This window comes from Peromyscus leucopus, chromosome X (assembly GCF_004664715.2).
Source record: "Peromyscus leucopus breed LL Stock chromosome X, UCI_PerLeu_2.1, whole genome shotgun sequence".
Lineage (NCBI taxonomy): Eukaryota > Metazoa > Chordata > Mammalia > Rodentia > Cricetidae > Peromyscus > Peromyscus leucopus.
Window position 1 is genome coordinate 69,943,874 of NC_051083.1, and position 22,013 is coordinate 69,965,886.

At 33.5% G+C, this 22,013-nt stretch overlaps 1 protein-coding gene across 1 annotated transcript in view; it reads right to left on the reverse strand.

Annotated features, from left to right (window-relative positions):
• Positions 1 to 268: 268 nt before the first annotated feature.
• Positions 269 to 22,013, reverse strand: part of Rps6ka6 (ribosomal protein S6 kinase A6) — a 159,594-nt gene continuing 137,849 nt past the window's right edge. Inside the window, exons 18-26 of the mRNA XM_028884583.2 lie at positions 21,452 to 21,582; positions 20,896 to 21,018; positions 19,947 to 20,036; positions 18,762 to 18,920; positions 16,185 to 16,346; positions 10,106 to 10,182; positions 8,194 to 8,311; positions 1,210 to 1,350; positions 269 to 394 (exon numbers count right to left, since the gene is read on the reverse strand). Coding sequence (XP_028740416.1) covers positions 269 to 394; positions 1,210 to 1,350; positions 8,194 to 8,311; positions 10,106 to 10,182; positions 16,185 to 16,346; positions 18,762 to 18,920; positions 19,947 to 20,036; positions 20,896 to 21,018; positions 21,452 to 21,582 — 1,127 coding nt within the window. The remainder of the gene's footprint in view (positions 395 to 1,209; positions 1,351 to 8,193; positions 8,312 to 10,105; positions 10,183 to 16,184; positions 16,347 to 18,761; positions 18,921 to 19,946; positions 20,037 to 20,895; positions 21,019 to 21,451; positions 21,583 to 22,013) is intronic.

Genomic DNA, 22,013 nt, shown 5'->3' on the forward strand with positions numbered 1-22,013 from the left:
AGAGAAGTTGTTAAGACCTTGTGGGCATCAATTATATAGTTAAACATTTGGATACTACTGCAAAATGACATAGTATGAATATTATGGACCTATGTATGTTTGTTTAAAAATTGAACCTCCCACAAAGAGAGACTTAAATAGAATATTCAAGTAATGTGAAAGGAAAAAAAAATACCTTTGATATAAGAGTAGGCAAAAACAAAACAAAACCAACCCACAACACATTTAATTTTCTCTTCATCCAGTTAGCTGAGGAATAGTATGAATCTTACAAGGCAGTTGATGTTCGCTTTTTCATGCTCCGTCTCTGAGCTAAACTTGAAGCAGCAACAGGCTCTAGGACTGGTTGGAAAGGCTGGTGAGTCAAGGCAGAGTATGTTGCAACCATTGCTTCCTAAAATAATGACCAAACATTACAAGTTCAGTAACAATCTCTGTAGGAAAGAATTATTTAATAACACATAGCCAGACCTCTACCTATGAAATTTGCCCTTTCATATAGCTGATCTAGCAAGGGCCCAAGTTATAGAACCAGCTAAGTTGCCAGCATACGCGCGTATGCTAGTTTGGAATGCTTGTACGTTAGTTTTATTTAGTCATAAAAAAGAACAAAATTATGTCATTTGCAGAAAAATGGGTAGAGCTGATAATAGTCGTGTTAAACAAAATAACTACAATCTAAAAATAAACACTGCACACTTTTTCTCATATATCATATCTATGCTTTAAAAAGACAAAGGTACTATTACTATTACGAATGTAGAGCAAGATAAAGGGGATGAGAGAAAGGGATATCAGAGGGCATTAGAGAGTATGATCAAAGTACATCATATGTATATAAGAAAATGTCACCATAAACCCCACTACTTGGGGAAATTCATATAAGCTAAAAGATAATTTTATCATAAAAGACATAGTAAAAAAATAATAGTTCATGAATGTTTACAAAAAAATCTATCTTCAAGAAATAAAGATACTTAAATAATCAGTGGGTTGTGCCGGGCAGTGGTGGCGCACGCCTTTAATCCCAGCACTCCTGAGGCAGAGCCAGGCAGATCTCTGTGAGTTCGAGGCCAGCCTGGGCTACCAAGTGAGTTCCAGGACAGGCGCAAAGCTACAAAGAGAAACCCTGTCTTGAAAAACCAAAAAAAAAAAAAAAAAAAATCAGTGGGTAACATGAGATACATATTAAGTGTGTGTTTGTTTTACCGTAACAATATATGGTATATCATCTGTCTTTGGCTCATCCCTCGGCAACTGTTCTCTGTGAGTTATCCAAGAGTGCTTTAATACTTCTCCTGCAGTATAACGCTGATGTGGGTCCATGTGAAGCATATGAGAAAGCAAATCCTAAATGGATACAGAAATTAATATGAAAATATATAATTCACATTTCCTCAAAATATGAAAGTATCAATAATTTTAATGTTTTGTTTTCTCAATACTCTGTACAACTAACTCTCTCTCTCTCTCTCTCTCTCTCTATATATATATATATATATATATATAGTCACAAATTTGAAAGGGAAAAGATGGAGAGAGAGACAAGGAAGGGACAAAAGTGATGTAGATGCGGTGCTCGTGTATGAAATTCTCAAAAAAAAAATCTATAGAAAAAAGATAATCTTGAAACAGATTTTTCATTATGTAGTAAAGTTTTTATTTTATAAATCAGTGTATACCAAATTTCTAGAACTGGGATTTGGTTAGTAATGAAAGAGGGAAAAACCACCTAAGATAACAGGAGTTTTCCTGGAATGTTTTTAAATGGGCAAGAAAACAGCTATAGAACTTTTGTTAGAAAGTTAGACCCCAAGATGTAATGGTTTGTATATACAAATAAAATACAAAGGAGAGGTTGTTATGTAGTTAGCTAATCCACTCAATAAGGGCTGAGCACAGCAAAATATAAATTCAATGTCAGCAACTAATGTTTTGATAATGGTCAAGTCATCATAAGTCTTTAGCAAATTAACTTTGAATATTTGATTTTGTTAAAATTATAACTGTTATACAACATAACTTCATAGAAACATACAAGTTTAAATACACCAAAGCAGGTATGTAACACTTTGAGTAAACTACCTTTACTACTTTTAGGAGAACAAGTAAAATCCCCTCAACAAGAATTTCCTAATAGATAAAGACATTATTTGTGCAATCTTTCATTACCCAGAATAATGAAACTAAAGATGATAGGTAATAAGAACAGATAAAGGAGTAATATTCTTGTATTCTCACAACTCAATAGGCTGAGCTAGGAGGATCACATTAAGTTAAGGCCAGACTAGGCTACATGGTAAGTTTAGCACCAGCACTGTTTGACCCTGTTTTTTCAAAAAAGGTGAAGAAAAAATATGTTAAAAAGATTTCAGAGCCGGGTGGTGGTGGCGCACGCCTTTAATCCCAGCACTCGGGAGGCAGAGCCAGGAGGATCTCTGTGAGTTTGAGGCTAGCCTGGGCTACCAAGTGAGCTCCAGGAAAGGTGCAAAGCTACACAGAGAAACCCTGTCTTGGAAAAAAAAAAAAAAAAGATTTCAGGGCTCTAGATAATCAAAATAACCAACTTGGAACAGATATGCAAAAATAAACAGACATTTAATATTAAAAATGAGACAAAGGGGGGAAGGGGAAGGATGATAAAAGGGAGAGTGGGGTTGGGGGTATATGATCAATGTATATTAGATATTTGCATGAAATCTCCTTATAAAACCATATAAAATGACTATATGAAAATAAAATATAATGAAGATTTTAATAAAATATTCTTAGTGAATCATAAGAATTATTAAGTCACTCTTATTTATCAAGCCCATTATTACACATGTAACCAAAGGAATTAAAATCAGTATGTCAACGAGGTATCTGTACTACAATATTAACAGTAGCACTACTGACAACAGTCACGAATTAAAAACAACTCATCCTTCCATCAACTGTTAAATGCATAAAGAAATGTCGCATATATAATACATGGTAGTGCATGTATATATGCATGAGTGAATATTATGTATATGTATGTAAATGAATTTATTTTATTTTTATATATGCGCAAGATGGAATACTATTCAGTCACAACAGAATAAAATCCTATAGTTTGTGACAACATGGATGGAACTGGACATCATTATATTAGTGTAGCAAGCCAAGCATAGCAACATAATTATGATATGATTTCACTCAGTATGTGGAATGCTAAGGCAGTCAATCTCATAAAAGTGAGAGTAAAATGTGGGTTAGCAGACATGATGCAGTATAGTGGGGAGGAGAGACAGGTAATTTTGATCAGTTACAGTTGGAAAGCATCAAGAATTTCTGGTATGCTACCACAGATAAGCGTGACTACAGATAACAACAAACACCTAGGGGATTTTTCAATGTTTCATTTAAAAGAAATGATAGGTGTTTGAGGAGATAGATACGTCAACCTACCTTAAACATTACCCAATGTATGCATGTATTAATGCAGTGTAAGTTGTATCATTAATATGATCAAGATTTATGGTTTATGTATCAGTTAAATACAAATATAAAATAAGCCTGGTGAAGTGTCACATACCTGCAACACCAGCACTAGGAAGGTAGAAGCAGGAAAGGGAGAAACAATGCCAATCTCCTATGTTTTATTAAATAGCCATATCCTTCAAAACCAAACAAGAAGATGGGGGAAGAAAGATATCCTGTGTCTCCACTAATCGACAATAGAGCATTAATTGTATTGGCTACAAGCAAAAAAGGTTGATGACAAGAGAAAGTAAGAGAGGGTACTAGCAACCATTAGACAGAGATGAGGTAGAATCCAGGAATGTTCAACTTTAGATTTGTAAAAGAAACAGACCCTAAAACAGCAGAAGAGGGAGAGCATCTCTCCCAGCAGAGCTTTAAGCAAAAGACGAAAAAGAAAGTCTGTGAGTTCCATAGATACACAATATGGACCTTTGCAAAACAAACAAACAAACAAACGAATGAAAATAAGAGATCTGGGCCGGGCGGTGGTGGCGCACGCCTTTAATCCTAGCACTTGGGAGGCCAGCCTGGGCTACCAAGTTAGCTCCAGGAAAGGCGCAAAGCTACGCAGAGAAACCCTGTCTCGAAAAACCAAAAAAAAAAAAAAAAAGAAAAAAGAAAATAAGAGATCTGCAGCCAAGTATTGAACTACAGGCTTGATAGTAAACAGGCATTGAACTACAGGCCTCTATACTACATGCTCACTGGTGCTCAGAGGGTAATCATGTTGAGGTTTTACACTCAAAACATTTTGACCAGAGAGAGCAAATTTTTGTTACCCTCAAACCCCCAAAAGTTCCCCTTCTTCAATAACTGGGCAAGTAAATATCCCAAGAATCAGTACGGGCCCAGGATAGTTGTTGTAATCCAGATGCAGCTCACAAACACAGGTCTGCTTAGCTGAGAAATACAGGTATGACTACAGAAGAAAGTTGATTAAATCTGGAGGCCTTCAACTGGACCTCTGGGAATAGACCAGCTGTGGGAGAACACTAGTAGAGACCAGTATAGCTAGATCATGCAGGACCAGTCAGTGTTCCGTGCTTGACGCTGTAAAGTACATATTACTTTGGTCTGACAGATTAATATAATCTCAGAGCACTGGAAATATTTGGTGGAAACATAGCCTGCCTCAGGCATTTTTTCCTGCTCACCAATGCACTGGCAAAGCATGCCTGGTATGAAGGGGCATCCAACTGTTAGGATATCCCTGGGCTCATCTAACAGAAGCAGTTTAAGGGCAGGTCCTATACACCTGTATTGCCTGGCCTCAATGAGGAAAACACTTTCAGGAATTCAGTTCAGCCAGGGTCAATCATATATTACTGTTTCTTGGAAAAGGCAGGGTTTGTATCAATCTGCTACCAGCCTTTTTTTGGCCCAACCAGGGAGAAAACAATTAAATGCCCAAATGCCTCCAATACCCAAAAAAAAAAATCGAAACATAAGACTGAGACCTCCACATTATGTATCTTCAGGAACTAAGAAACGTTGGCAATTTTTATTGTTTTTTTTTTCTTGCACTTTCTTTCACATCGCTATTATTTCTTATGCTTTCATCCCATATATGCTTCTTCTCTTCCCTGTCTTCCTTCTTCACTCTTCTATCCCTTCCTCATCCACTTCCTTTTCACTACTTAATTATTCACACTTCCAACTTCAGTAAATTTGAAATTCCTAGGGTTTATTTTTCTTTAAGAACCCTAACTATCCTAGCTCCTTTCTTCTCTAGCTAACCTTTTATATTGGAATTGACACTTCTAATTGTTTTTTTTTTCTACATTTAAACACTTGGTTTGCTTTTGAATTGCTATTGTCTGTTTTCTCTCCTTTGAGTGGTAATGGGGATTGGGTTTTGACACTTGGGAGGTAGAAGAAGGAGGGTCTCTGTGAGGTTCAAGGCTTCCTAGAACTACAGAGTGAGACATTGTCTAAAAGGAGATAGAAGACTGTTCATTAAGAGGATATCTATTAACAGAACAGAAAGAGGTATTCGTGCCACTTCCAAGAGACTGAACCTGAAAATCAATCCATGACGTAAAGAAAGGAAGGAAAAGATACCCAAACTAAAAAGACTGAAAGTCTATTAAATGAAACTACAGCAGGAAAATTAAATAGTGGAAAAGATACATATATCCAATATAAGAAACATTTAAAACCCACACAGATATGATCAGAAAGAACTTTTCCATCTTATATTATAATGAAAATACTAAGCAATGAAAAGAAAATATTCTTGACCTTTAACAGATGTGTCTCTTTACTTTTAATCACCAAAATATACCTCAACACACAAATCGCCTACACAGACTTCAAACTTCACAAGGGAAAACAAAACAAAACCTTCATCTGCTCATTAAAGCTGATCTGAACTTTTCTACTTGCCTAGGGATTTTGAAGGATTTTTGAATGGTACAGATAGTGACAAAAATAAAGCAATGAAGAATAATTTTAGGAAGGGCATGTCTGGAAATATTGAAATGTACTGTCTTAAATTTTACTCAGAAGGCTCTCAGTTGCTGATTATCTGCCATATAGCACACTACAATCATATTCTCACTAAATACTTGAGCATTTACTAAGTGTCACATATGCAACCTATTTTGAACTACACACAATACTGATATAACATATATAAGGTATTTATTCTAATAACCCTGAGGTAGGTACTACTAACATCACTTTTTGATATGGTAAGTGACATATAAATAGATTCGACATCAGTCTCAAAGTCACAAACTTACTAAGCCATAGTCAGGCAATGCAGTCTAAGTACCATCCTAAGTCTTTATTGCTAGTCTGGATGACTTTTCATCCTTCCCCTATTATACTAAAAAACTGATGCGTGAATTTAAATAATTACTACAACTTTATTTTTTGTTTCTCTGCTTTCATTTTAGAAACAGATTCTCATATGCCCTAGGCTAGCCTTGAACTTTCATATACCAAGGTCATCCCGTTCAGGAATGACCTGGAACTTTTCTATTGTTTCTTCTACCTACCTAGTGATAGGAACAGAGGCATGTGTCACCATGTTCAGTTTCATGTGGTATTGGGGAGCAAGCCCATCGCATAAATATAGCAATCATTCAATATTGGTAGCATTAAGTTATAGCAATTATGAATAAAGTAAAATCTCTTATATTTTTGGTTCTGAGCCTAGCCTTTAATGGCTGAGCCATCTCTCCAGCCTTTAGACCGACAGCTATGGAGCCTGAATGGGACCAGACTAGGCCTTCTGCATAGTTGTGTAGCTGGGTCTGTTCGAGGGGCCCCTGGCAGTGATGATCAGGATCTATCCCTGGTGCATGATGTGGCTTTCTGGATCCCATTACCTAAGGTTGGACACCTTGCTCAGCCTTGATGGAAGGAAATAGGGACTTGGTCCTGCCTCAACTGAATGTACCAGGCTTAGCTGTCACCCCCATAGAACAAAACTTTCATCATATTAATGGCCAGTTTTTGAAAAATTATACTAAACTATAACAAAGAACAATCATGTATAATCAGCTGGGTATTTATACTTAAAATAACATATTGAAAATATGATCAACAAAATTAATAAATTCATCTAAACTGAAGCCCTGAAATATTTTCTCATCTATATGCACTTTTAGTAAGCTTTATAACCTATATTAAAACAAAAGCACAGCAGATTTTCTATTCACTTCACAATACTCAGATGTCAAATTCACCAGCTGTACATAGTAACAATTTATGAGCTTTCAGTTTTGATCAACTATTTCTATTCAAGTTCATTTGGTATATGTGATGTGTAACAGATGCTACAACCAAAAAAAAATCACCAACACGGCTCTCCAATATGTCCTTAACTGAATGACACCAAGAGACATGCTAACATGGAAGAGGAAAAACTCACAAGAACTTAACCCTATCCAAGAACTACAGGCAACAACGAAATACTTTGAGCAAGAGAAATTAGTTTTTCCCAGAGAAGAGCACACCAATTAGTTATCCAATACCAGATCTTCAGCTCTGAAAAGATACACACAGGTAACATTATACAGACTGAGCAGGTTAATTTTCACACACACACACACACACACACACACCACAACTACCAAGATCACCAACACTTAAAGAAAAAGAGGCCATTAATTTAAAAGAGAAAAGTGGGTTAAATGGAAGGTATTGTGCTCTAGGATATCTTTCTGTATGTTGTAAATATGTGTTGCTCTGATTGGTTAATAAATAAAGCAGCATTGGCCTATGGCAGGGCAGGATGGAACCAGGTAGGAAGATCCAAAAGAGATAGTGGGAGAAGAAAGGAGAGGCAGGAGAAAAGTCAGCTTGTTGCCCCCCTGGAACAACATGCCAGCAGACCAAAACATTTGGTAAAACATAGATTAATAGAAATTGGTTAATTTAAGATATAAGAGCCAGCTAGCAAGAAACTTGAGCGATATGCCATCCAGTTTGTAATTAATATAAGCCTCTGTGTGTTTACTTGGGTCTGAGTGGCTGCAGGACTGGGTGGGACACAGGAAAACTTACAACTACCAAGTCGCACGTAAGAACATGAAGGGAAAAATCAAGTAATTATAATCTCAACAAATAAAATTAAATACTGACATGACAACATAAGAATAGACATGGGGATATAGTTTCTGGATTTTAGTAATTTAATATGAACACAGTAAAACTGAACATATTTATTATTTATACCTTAGCTCCATCTGAAATATTGTCCCAGTTTCCACCACTCAAAGAGAAGTTCCCATTGCCTATACGCAGGAGTATTTCTTCAGGAGTATCATTGGGTCCATTGGAAAATGGAGTGTAGCTGTTAATATAATAGATTTTAATAAACATGAGAAGCAAAGGTACATTTTATACATAATTAAAAGTGATGACTATAAGTCTATATACAAAGATGAAAAGGAGCCAAGAGCATTACCTAATATTTCCCTTTACTGTTAATATGAAATCTCAAACAATGAATTTGATCCTAATAAATTATTTAATGAAGTACAGAATCTTGCTGATTACTTCTTTGCTTCCTTTGATCAGCTAGTAAATGCAAAATAAGGGTGGACTTTTATATAAACATACAGTATTATAATGAGACCATGATAAACACAAATATTCTATTTTGATAGGCTTAAGTTAGCAAGGATATATATCTACTATGAAGAAGTTTTAATTCTTCCATATTTATAATGTATTTATTGTGTCAATTCAGCTTATTCATTAACATTTTATTCATTCATTCATTCATTCATTCATTCATTCATTCAGTTTCTTGAGAGAGGGTTTCTTTGTGTAGTTTTGGTACCTGTCCCAGATCTCGCTCTATAGACAAGGCTGGCCTCGAACTCACAGAGATCTGCCTGGCTCTGCCTCCTGAGTGCTGGAACTAAAGGCATGTGCCACCACTGCCCAGCTAACATTTTATTTTTATGACTATGATTAGTGTAAACAAGTTAAAATTTTCAGTTAATACATATGAAAAATAATTGTATTAATTACTGATGTCAATGTAATAAAAACCACAGCTGCTGAATTATGTACATAAAATTATTCATGGGTTAAAAAGAAATTCATACATTTAAGGTAGATTTTAAAACTTAACTGGACAAAAGTGATCATTTTTGTTGCATGTTTTTAGATGTAACTGAAATTTCTTTATATTGGGGAATCAGAAAGCTGACTTATGGTTAAAAGTAGTAGGAGATAGCTTTATGCAGTAATTTTTCATTCCTTCATCTAACAATTGGGTTTAGATAACATCAAACATATGTTTATATATAATAATTTCTTGTTTAGCCATAAAGCAAACATTTAAAAGCAGCAAGCAATTATATCCCATGGTCTAAAACCTATAATATTGACTATATATGACAAGGTATATCATTCTATAAAGAGCTTATAATATTTAAAATCCTTATATATCAATTATGCACAGTCAATTAACTGTTTAACATCACTTTATGCTACTAATATATTTTGTTTTTATAGAGCAGTTGAATATTTAAAATATCATACCTAGTTGATAGTTACAAGTTAAACATTCCTGTTTTTAAAAAAATGAGAATAATATATAGAACCATAAATATTCACTTTTAAATAAAAGTGCTGCTCTCTATTAAGAGTAAACTATCATTTTCATTAACTATAAATTATAAAATTAACATAGTCTAATTATTATTACAACTGTTTTGAGCTTATCCTTGTCCTATTAATGGTGGACATGTATATGCATGCTTCTCTAGGTTTATATTGTTAAGTATTGTATTTTTAACAATCATTTTACTAAATCTTTGTTGCCCAGACTTAAAGCGATTTTTTAAATAAAATTATTTACTCAACAAGTCCAGAACATGCTCCTATTATAAGACACATCTACTTTATAGTCTAGTAAGTCTATTAAAAAGTAAAGCACTTAATATAAAAATAAAAGGTTTATTCTAAAGCATCTATTATATATGAAAACTTTTCTATTTCTGTATCTTATTTTACAAGTAAAAACTATAGATTTGAAAATATTAATAGGATGTCTTACATTATTTTATTCTGTACTGTTCTGGATGAATATATTCAGTAAAGTTCAAATAACAAGAGTTTATAAATATCTTACCCAGCCAACATAGTGTACAAAAGGACTCCTAAGCTCCAAATATCACAAGCAGCATCATATCCCTGTTGAGTGAGAACCTATGAAAAAAATACACAAAGTTTGAACTATTAATATATAACGTCAGATTTCTTTTGAGGGATATTGTCTGGATTCTAATAATTTTATAAGTACTAACAATATAAAAATAAAAAACAATTTCTTAAATTTTTATGTCATTTTATACCCTTTAAGGGTAAAGGTAAAATATTCTCCATTCAGCAAACACTGCATAACCTGGGGTTACTCTAAGCTGGTAAAGTTATTTGAACTACACACAAGAAACAACAACCATGTAAGACATAAAACCTGACCTCAACAAGCTTTCATTCTTCTCATTTCAAATTGGATATACAGACACCTAAACGTAAAGCTGATATGTACAGGTGTTTGATGGAACTATAAATAGTACTGAGGTATTAAAATTGTGATACTGTCTCTATGAGTTAGATATCATTCCAATTCTAAAGATAAGCCTGAGCGAAATGTTAAGTAACTGGCCAAACACCATAAAACTGGTCAGTACTGTAGAACAGGAATTCTTACTAAACGGCAATGCTTTCAATATCTATGAAAACTGCTCCATTTTTTTTATGAGATAGGGTTTTCTTCTAAAGCCCAGAATGACTGAGAACTCATTATTGTAGTTCATGCTGCCCTTAAGTGTGTGGCAATCATCTTGCTTCAACATCCCAAGTGTTAGAATTATTACATAAGATATGAGTCATCACATCTGGCTTGATCACTCTTTGCTAGTGGTGTGTGTGTGTGTGTGTGTGTGTGTGTGTGTGTGTGTGTGTGTGTATGAATATTTTGTAAAAGGACTACACATTATAGAACAATGAACTCTATGATTTATATCTATGTAATGTGGGTATAAATTTGTAATAAAAATGATAAAACAGCCGGGCAGTGGTGGCGCACGCCTTTAATCCCAGCACTCGGGAGGCAGAGGCAAGCGGATCTCTGTGAGTTCGAGGCCAGCCTGGGCTACCAAGTGAGTTCCAGGAAAGGCGCAAAGCTACACAAGAGAAACCCTGTCTTGAAAAAACCAAAAAAAAAAAAAAAAAAAAAAAAAAAAAAAGATAAAACAAGATAAGAAAAGTTGTGATCTTCTGAAATAGTCTGAGACACAAGGCTGGTATCTTGAAAAAAAAGCAGAATATTTCTGGTAAATTCCCAGCAGCTTTACTACTATTTATACAATAATTTGTGTAACTATTTTGTCTGAGGGCCAGTATTAATAAAAACAAAAACTATTTTTACTATAAATTAATGCAAGATCTCTCTATGACCTCAACAGCATTTGCTAGAAAAATAAAGGGATGAGGGGGCAGTGAGATGGCTCAGCGAGCAAAGATGTTGCTGCCCCGTTTGATAACCTGAGTTTGAGCCTTACTCTTTCGACCTCCACATGTATGCCATGCTGTGCATTCTCCTCATGCACAAAAGCACACAAAATAAATACATCATTGTAATGTTTTTAAAAGTGGAAGAAAAAGATAAAATGAGAACATTTTTTAAATTAAAAAATTAAATACACTTCTAAAGTCTATTACATAAGAAACAAAATTTAAAGATTATTAATTCATTAACGACGAAGGCTACATAACCATCAACATGGTCTTTTCATCTAGAAAAGGCTAAAAATATTGTAGTTTTGGCTTTCACAATTATCAGACATAAATAGTAAGTAACTTGCTTAAAATACATTTACAATTCCAATGAATACATTTATTTATATAAGAACACACATGTGGTTATGCATGGGGATGCATGCTTTTAATCCTTGCAATAAGGTAGAGGCAAAATCAGGTAGAGTTCAGGCCAGACTTGGCTAAATGTGATATTTTCTTAGAAGAAAGAAAGGACACGTGTAAAACTGATATGCTATGGACTACAGAAGCCCTAATGAATGCACTGCTTTTACTCTTGTAGTCTTTCTCACTTCTCATCGCCTCTTACAGTTCTAGGCATTCCATGTTTACTCACTTTGCCCTACTCATATTTGTATTTTATGCTTTCACAGTCTTATTGGAAGTGGTGGTTTGTCAGAACACGATCCATGAATGAAGCTGCATGAGGAGGATTCTGAGAGCTTGTGAGGAAACTCCAAGGAAACAAGGCAAAAGTCTTGTAACCTCTGTATCTCTGTAACATATGCCTTCCTGCCCCTCCCAGGTGCAGAAAATAGAAGTGTGTTTACTTTAGATTACCCATATCTTACCCATTATTATTCAAAATGATGTTTCCAAACATAGGTTATCCTTGTGACTGTATACAGCCTAAACTCATGTGACCTTTGCTCATTTGACCTTGCTTAACCCTTAGAATATAAGTTGTCTGATGCTTTGAATAAAACTGGCTATTGCATGAGACTTCAATCTGTCTCATTTTAGGTTCTGCTTGCCCATATTCATGCGACAGCAACAGTAGTAGTCCTAGATACTTGGGAGGCTGAGGTAGAAAGACTGCTTAAATCCAGAAGCCTGAGGCTTTAACAAAAAAGGTCCAGTATTTCTCTATCTTTTCTAAGTTATGAGAAGAACACAACTGGGCAGTTGGTGTCACAATGTTATAGCTTATCATCTAAATCTCATTTTTGATTTCCTACATACTTAAATACATTCTGTGTGGGTAAAAAGAGACAACAATAAGACAATTTTTTTTTTGGTTGTTCGAGACAGGGTTTCTCTGTGTAGCTTTGTGCCTTTCCTAGAACTCACTTTGGAGACCAGGCTGGCCTGGAACTCACAGAGATCCGCTGGCCTCTGCCTCCCGAGTGCTAGGATTAAAGGCGTGCACCACCACCACCCGGCGAGTCAATATTTTTTGTTCTATGATTAGTCTTCAATGTCCTACAATAATGACTATATGAAACAAGCCATGCTGGCAGAATTAATGAATGAGGATGGTAGTCAGCCTGCATTTTATATCTCTTCACTTGGATAAAGATAAACTGAGAAAAATAAAAGTCACAATTAAAGTAGTCAATTCCATAAGTCTCTCTTTCATTTGGCTTTGTGTTGGTAATCTAATTGTACTGAAATGTGATTTTGATTGTATGTTAATAAATAAAGTTGCCCGGGGGTCAGAGCTATTAGAACCATAGCAAGAGTGTGGCGGTGGTGGCACATGCCTCTAATCCCATAGATCTCTGTGTGTTCAGGGATACAGCCAGCATTGGAGACATATACCTTTAAGACCTAGGGGGCTGTACATTCAGACAGTGACGAGGCAGTCACGTGTTTGGGTTTACAACCAATGAGAAGGCAGAACAAAATACTTAAAAAGACGAACAGACAGGATATAGCCCTCTTTCGGGAAGCTGGGACATCGCAGGAGGAAGGGTGAGATTTTAGCTCTGAGCTCTGACCTCTCGGCTTTCTCTTTTACATTGTTTCTGTGTTTCTTATTTAATAAGACTGTTGGATACATCTACATGGCTTTGCAATTCTGCAACAGGTAATATATAGACATTCTCATTCCCTTTGCACTAAGTTTAATTCATATTCTATACAAAACATATGACTGCACAGGCCAGAGGAAAGTAAGGTAATTTCAATACTATATTATCAGAAGTCGTGAATCTATCATTCTTCAAATTTGTTTTAAGTTTGATTAATTCATGACCATTCTAAGACTTCATTACACATTTAATATCAGTCAGATAATATAATATTCACATTTTGCTTTTATAAAAGTAAATAATGGAGCCGGGCGGTGGTGGCGCACGCCTTTAATCCCAGCACTCGGGAGGCAAAGCCAGGAGGATCTCTGTGAGTTCGAGGCCAGCCTGGGCTACCAAGTGAGTTCCAGGAAAGGCGAAAAGCTACACAGAGAAACCCTGTCTCGAAACCGCCCCCCCCCAAAAAAAAGTAAATAATGGATATTTTAATTTTAGTGAGGCAAGTACAAAGAAATGCATATCTATGAAGTAAAACATAAGAGGTTGATTGAAGTGATACATATCCCAAAACTGAGTGAATATTGTTTCTTTATTGTTATGTGAAAATTGCAATAACCAGTGATTTTTCTTATAAAACCAGGATTCTTTATGTAATGTGATGAAATTATGAAAGCACAGCCCTATAAATTTTATTATTTCTTAAAATACTTTCATGACTATTTCAATCTTTATGATTCCACTTTAAAATGACTAGCATATATATAAGTTGATACTATATTTTGACAGAATCTGAATTTAAAAAGAATAATGTATTTCATTTATAACAATTTAGAAATATTTACTAACTTTTGGCATGTTCTTCAGGACTTGATAAAATATGTCAAAGCACTCAAAACACACAGTGTGAGCTAAAGGTAGTTCAAATGCTAGTTGTGGAAAAGCGGTCTCCACAAGCCCACCTGAAAATTCTCACTATTACAATAAACAAAGTGTCTTATTGCAATGGAAGTCTGCTACGATTAAAAAGCAGCAGTGTACTGTATCATACTGTGTACAAATATTCATTGAAAATGACTGCCTAACCATTAATCTTAAAATGTTTACCTAACCATTAACCTAAACATACATACACTGTGAGTTTATTCATTTAATTTATTTTTTGGGGGGAACACATTCATTCCTATACTTTTTTCTTGTAAGTTTTTATAAAATACAAAAAATAGAACTATACAAAATTAAGCCAAGATTAATAATTTACCCATTGAAATAAGTAGTTAATACATTATTATTTTCATTAAAGAATCTATTTAGAATATCTATGGTGACTATGTCCCTTACATTTAACAGAAGATAGCACATTTCAAATATTCTGTTTTATACTACTAAAAACAAAGTCTAGAAAAACTAAACTTTTTTATGTAAAAGGTATTATCTCATACATGTGAGGGCAGTCCAAATAAAATAACCTCTTTGGTAATATGTGCCCCAGATTTAATTTTGAAAAGCACAGTTTCTACCCAGTATAATGTGGTAAAAAAATGTACATTCATTATATTATGAGTTTCATGAAAGTACAGAATAAACCAGTTGTATAATTTGATATAGGCCAAATCATATCTTAAAGAGCTTATAAAAGCAAGCATTTTATCTATACCACAATAATAAGATCTTAAAGCAAAATTTTAAAAAAAAATAAAATGAGAATTGTTCATTAATAAAGTTACTTTTCTATATTTTCATTTTAGGAAAATTATTTTCCTAACAGCTAATTTAAAATATAGATTTACAGGTAGTAAATATAATATCTGCTTAAAATGATCAATTATTTGATAAAAAATATATATGAGATAAGAATTCACTTTCAGATCATCTTATGACACTTTTCTGATTTGGCAAATTCAATTTTTCAAGTTTTAGATATATGGATTAGTATGCAATAATTGCCATTGGTTATCAACATCTATAACACGTTAATAAAAATTCCTGAGTCATAAACAAATGTGATAAAGAACTTTACATAGCCAATGCAATCCCTGACTGATTTTTCACCAATCTTGTCTTTACGGCTTCTGGAGGTACTAGTATCAGAGAGCTTCCCAAATGTGCAATCTGTACCCTCAGCTTTTCCAGCCTTATCTTTCCTTACTCTTCATCCCCCAGGAACAATGATGATTTACCAGGAAAAAACAATGTTTCTATTTAAAAACAAATCAAAAGGCAATCTAGAACTGTATATCAGTTGTAAAATGCATGATTCTCAGCATGCCATGGTGACACATGCCTGTAATCCCAGCCATCAGGAGACAAAGAAAAGAGACTTGCTGTGCATTACAGCTATGGTGAGTAACAGCTATGTAGTGAAACCCTGTTGTGAAATCATATGAGTTCTATATTAGTATAATGTCTAATAGAACAGACTACTCTGATTATAAGATATATGTTTGTTTTAGATGCTAGTAACCACCTGACTTTATATCATGAATTATTATAATTCAAATTTTAAGAGTTTTCTAGTTGTGAAAAAAGACAAGTCTGTTTTTAACTGTCTTCACCAAACAACATGACATACTTGTCATCACATAGAATCAATTTAAGGAAAACAATGAACAGGAAATAGTAAAATGTAAAGAATACCTCAGGTGCTACAAAGTTTGCAGTGTAGCAGGGAGTTAACAGAAGTCCATCTTCTCCTCGAAGCTGTTTTGCAAACCCAAAATCACAGATCTTAATGGAATCCGCGTTCGCTGATTCATCCATATACAAAATATTACTGGGCTTAAGATCACGATGAACAACCTTGAACATAAAAGAAAACATGTTTTTCCCCCCATGATCTTGAGTCTATTTCTTTTATTTTTTGCATTTTTCTTTATTAAGAAATTTTCTACTCATTCTACATACTACCCACAGATCCCGCCTCCTCCCTCTTCCCACCCCCCAGCCCTCCCTCCCAAGCCATCTTACATCCCCACATCCCCCAAATCAAGGTCTCCTTGTATAACTAAATTTCTGTTAAAACATTTAATATGTTTATAGGAAAAAAAAATCTTCCCATTATTTCCCCAACCTGTGGCATCAAAAATAATGAAAAAAAGTATTCTGCTAGGTAGACATTTCATTATCTACCAACTTTGTTAAGTATTTCCATCTACAATTATTGGTTCTACTTATGGATATAACAGACTGAAGTTTTATCCAATGCCCCACCCTCATGCCAACTATTAACTCTTGATATCGTACAAAAGTTAAGAGCCTACAGGTCCAAGAGAATTTAGAAAAGCAGAGAGACATTGATAAGTAACACATGTGGTTCAAGGATGAAACCAAGGGAGTTGTGGATAGGTTCTCATATCTGTGCCTTTTACACTAAGAACTAAGAACAGTCTCTATTATACACCAAGGTAGTACACATTCATTTGGAAAAAATAGTTTTTCTGTTTAAGAAGAACAGAAAAGATATAGCAGAAAAGAATAAAATCAAAGTGGGGAATATTACACAGCAAAGAACCAGTGCTGAAACATAAAACAAAAATACTTGTAAAGGGTTTAAGACTTTATATGAAAATAAAGGATATGAAGACATCAAAGCTAGTAAACAAAGCAAGGAATTTTCAGTTCAAACTCAGCCAAAAATTATATTTAAAATAATAACTACTCGAGAATAGTAACAGAATATAAATATCTTCATTACTTTGTATCACCATAGGATACAATCCCAAACCATCTGATTTACATAAAGAACACAAGTAGAACACAGCCACAAGAAAAAAATAATCCAGGTCTGAGTCTCAGATGAACCAAGTTATAATTTATAGAATTTTAATAGGTTATAAAGAGTCTCAACTAAATAAAAGAAAACGTCTTACAATGCATGAAATTCTCAAGAAAAAAAAAGAAAACTAAGTAGAAAAATAGAAACAATGAAGAAGACCAAAATAAATTGGTAAACCTGTTGAAATTCTTCAGGTGATGATTTTTCTGCTTCTACTATCCATTCAATCTAGTTTTCAGATAAATATGGATTACATCCTACAGTGATACAGAGTTATGAAGATATGTATATCCCGTTACTATTCTCCAGTGGTTATTATTGTAAGTATAATTTTTGGCTGAGATTGAACTGAAAATTCCTTGTTTGGTGTATTACTAGCTCTGATGTCTTCATATTCTTTATTTAGCAATGTACAACAATGTATGCTCTTTAGGGACAAAGGCAGACTCTTACTTAGTATTTAAATCTGTAATGTGCTTTGCTTACAATGCCTGTCATGTATAAATGTCCAAAATGTCTGTTATTTAAGTGTTCTAAAAACAAGATTTATAAGGAAATAAATCAAACAGTAGATGTTTATCATATTATATTTTAAAAATTCTAGTTTACAAAAGTCTATGATCCTTTAAAGTGCTTGCAAAGAGTCAATGAATTAAATTATATTAGAATCATAATATTCCTTTAGTATTATGCAATTTATTTCCAATGACTAAAGTCTTATCCTTATGTCACATACATTATTACTTTATTTTATTATTTACAAGTGGGGCTTACACATAATTTCTACTTTATCAATCCCAAATTGCAGTTTGTATTTCATAGGTATTGTTCAATTACAAGTGATTCAAGCTAAACATTTTAAATTATTGCCTCTTTTAAAAGTATATTCTCCACAAAATTTAACATATTGATATTTCAAATGTTTAGAATAAAAACTTATTGTCAAATTTAGGGCAGTTGGTGAGAGTCAATTTATAGTCTTTTTGGTGCTAGAATATAATAGTTACAGAATAATTCTAATAATACTTGATATTCATGTGAATATGTCTTTTTTATTCTTGTTAGCTTTTAGAAGTCTACGCTTGCATGGAACTCACTATGTAGTTCAGGATGGCCTCAAATTTTAACAATTTATTTGCCTCAGCCACCCATGTGCTGAAATTACAGGTGCAAGCCACCAAAACCCAGATTGGCTTGGATATTTCTTTGATGATTCACACTTTAGTTTGATTAGGCTTAATAATGCGCGCGCGCACACACACACACACACACACACACACACACACACACACATACATATTTGAAATATATATATATATTTCAAACCACTTTCTATAAACTTCACTATAACACGGACATATTAGGCTATCCTGTATGAAAATATACAAGAAACACAATATAGGTCCCATAATTGAAGGAAGAATTCAATTATAACTTACTCCTTGACAATGAAGATATTCAACTGTCTTTGTTATTACATACAGTACTTCACTAGCTTCCTGTTCTGAGAAACACTTTTTCTTGAGAATACGATCCAGTAGTTCTCCTCCTTTCATCAAATCCGTAACAAGGTAAACATATTTCCCATCATCAAAAACCTAAAAAGGAGTGTGTTTTAAGGTTTTATTACTTGTAATCATTATTCTAATTTTTTTAAAGTTATATTCACTTTGCTTTGTTAGTACAACTCTAGAACCAAAGCACACACATTATTTCTTTCTTCTTAATGTAGTACAGGCTGCATTGAAGAAAGAATTGGAAAAATAATCCCCTATGCAGTTCTGTAAGGTAACATCACACATGGAGTTTGATAACATGGAGTTTTGAAGTTGGAGGTTAGAGAGTTCATCAAATCACATAAATAAAGGAGTTCTTTTCACATAACATGTATATACTTTTTAAATTATATTATAAATACTTTTTCAAAAGTAATCATCTTTGTGATAGTAAACAAAGCATTTATTAGTTAATTGATTAGTATGGTATTATAAACAAATGTTGAATGCAAATAGTGCATTAAAAGAAATAGATAAGAAAAACATTTCTATTTGGTATGTGATATGTTTTTAATACATTCACACATACATGTATATACACAAACTACTGTTTACATATAATAAACTAAACTATATATCATATTATCTGAAACTGAGCAAGATGATGGTTAACAGTTTTGCATATTCACAAAAAAGAGCCTTTTTCTAATGTAAAAGTCATTATTCAGAGATATACATCAATATATGTGTTGCATGTTTATTTTACAAAACTGTGGACTAATACTATTTTCAAGGAATGATCCATAATTCTACAGCCAATTACTCTATAATCCAGAAAGTAAAATTTCCAGAATCAATTTCTTTTATATTTATAGAGATGAGAAAATATTTTTAGTTGCATTATTACTGAGTTAACTATTTAGAATATATTCAGATTGGTAGGATATTCTTTTGTCAACAATCATAGTTCTTTACTAAAATCTTTAAAAAGAGAACACATGTATTGAATCACTGAAGAATGAAAGTAGGAAATCGAGATTTGGCGACATAGCATTGTAAGTATCACAGTTATAATGTTCTAGTCCATATCTTTATTAACTTAGGTAATACTTAGATTTTAAAACTTACATCCTTTAGAGTGATAATGTTGGGATGTTGTCCATAGCGCATCAGAATTTCAATTTCTTCTGAGGGGTCTCGTTTATTTTTGTCAATGATCTAAGAAACAGATCAGAGAAAATTCTCCAAAACAGTCAAATGATTTCCTTTATCAAGTAGAAAGAAATATTTTCTGGCTGGGTGGCGGTGGTGCATGCCTTTAATCCTAGCACGCAGGAGGCACAGCCAGGCAGATCTCTTTGAGTTCAAGGCCAGCCTGGTCTACAAAGCAAGTTCCAGGACAGCCAGACCCGTTACACAGAGAAACCCTATCTCGAAAACACCAAAAATAAAAAAAAAAGAAAAAGAAAAAAATATTCTTTTTATCTATCTATCTATCTATCTATCTATCTATCTATCTATCTATCTATCTATCTATTAGAATTTTACTGTTATTGATTGTGCTATGTGGCCCAAGGTGTGCTGGGACTCATTATATAACCCAGTCTGGCCTCGAACTTATGACAATCCCTGCACTCTTCACTGCTGGAATTATACGTATGGACCACCATGCCAACCTTCAATTGAGTTATATTATTAAAAAATACTTTAAAAATATAGAGCATCATTTTCTAATTGTTTCAACCTTAAAAATTCCATACAATGGAAATTTGACAGAAAAAAACTAAGCTAGACCAAGTATATTGACTTTAACTAAGATTATACTAAAACAATATGTAATTTCTACAGTTGCTCAGTCTTAACATAGATTGCTAAAAATTAGTCAGAAAACAAATATAACAAAATAATGCTCTTTCTCCAAAATGAAGCTTTGCAAAGAAATTAAAAAGGAAAACATAAAATCACAAACTGTTTTCTCATCATCTGATTTGTTTCTCCTTGTTCCAGTAAAACAGGGTATGAGTTAATCTGTACCAATTACATATTGCAAACAATAAATTAGGCTCAGAAACAGTACCTTCACTGCAAACTCCATGTTGGAAGCTGAATGTATGCATCGCTTGCAAACAGAGTAAGACCCAATACCAATATCCTCTTGCAATTCATAGACTTCACTAAATTGAGCAGCATTTCCATTTATCTGTTTTTTTAAAAAACAAACACTAAGGAAAATGAATTTCACATTTGTTTCATTTTGTCCTAATAAACACATATCTTAAAGGTTAAAAAATACAAAAATTCTAGAAATTTTACCAATATTTAAAAATTACCTATATAAATTCTGAAACAACTCTATATTGTAGGGTTTCAAAAATCCCAAAACAATGTGATGAATTGACTAGTATATAAATCACTCTGACAGTTTCCTGCCAAAAACAGACATATAAATATAATTAAAGGTAATTACTATCTGCTTTCCCCCGAAACATACAGAAACAACCTTTAACTCAGTTACACTGATAAAATGAAGTCATTAACAATTATCTTTTAATAACTAGTAAACATCCATTTTTAAGAAGTGAGGGAAATACTTATCCTGAAACTAAACATTGTGATGATGATACAGAATTTACCTGGATGATTGGCAACACATTTGCACTTGTAACAGGAGTGATTTTATATTCTTCTGCAATGGAAGTTGCCACAAAGCTGAATCCTTTGAAGAGTTGATGAGTATTTGCACTGGCTGGCAGACCAGGAGAATCTAATATTTAAAAAGTTTATATTTTACTAGAATTACGCAGAATTTTATAACAGAATCAAGAGATTTTTAAAAAAGGAAACATTAAATGTCACAGTCTGATACACTATAAATATGACTCATACTTTCTCTTCATTCTTTGTAGACAGACACGTTTTATGTGTTCCATCATTTTTATTAATGGATGCATCCTCACTACCAAAAAACACATAGTAGGGATTCAATATTTCTTGAATGAGTACATGAAACAGATGTAACTAAAAGTAAATTAGATCAAATTCTAAACCAAACCAATGCATAGCTCATGTTTTACCTCCTACCATTATCTAGAAATTATTAGCCTGTGAAGGAATTTAAAAAAAAAAAAAAAAAAAAAACAGAAAAAAACCTTCCATATTTTCTCCTTCTCCATACTTCTGTGATAAATATTGCCC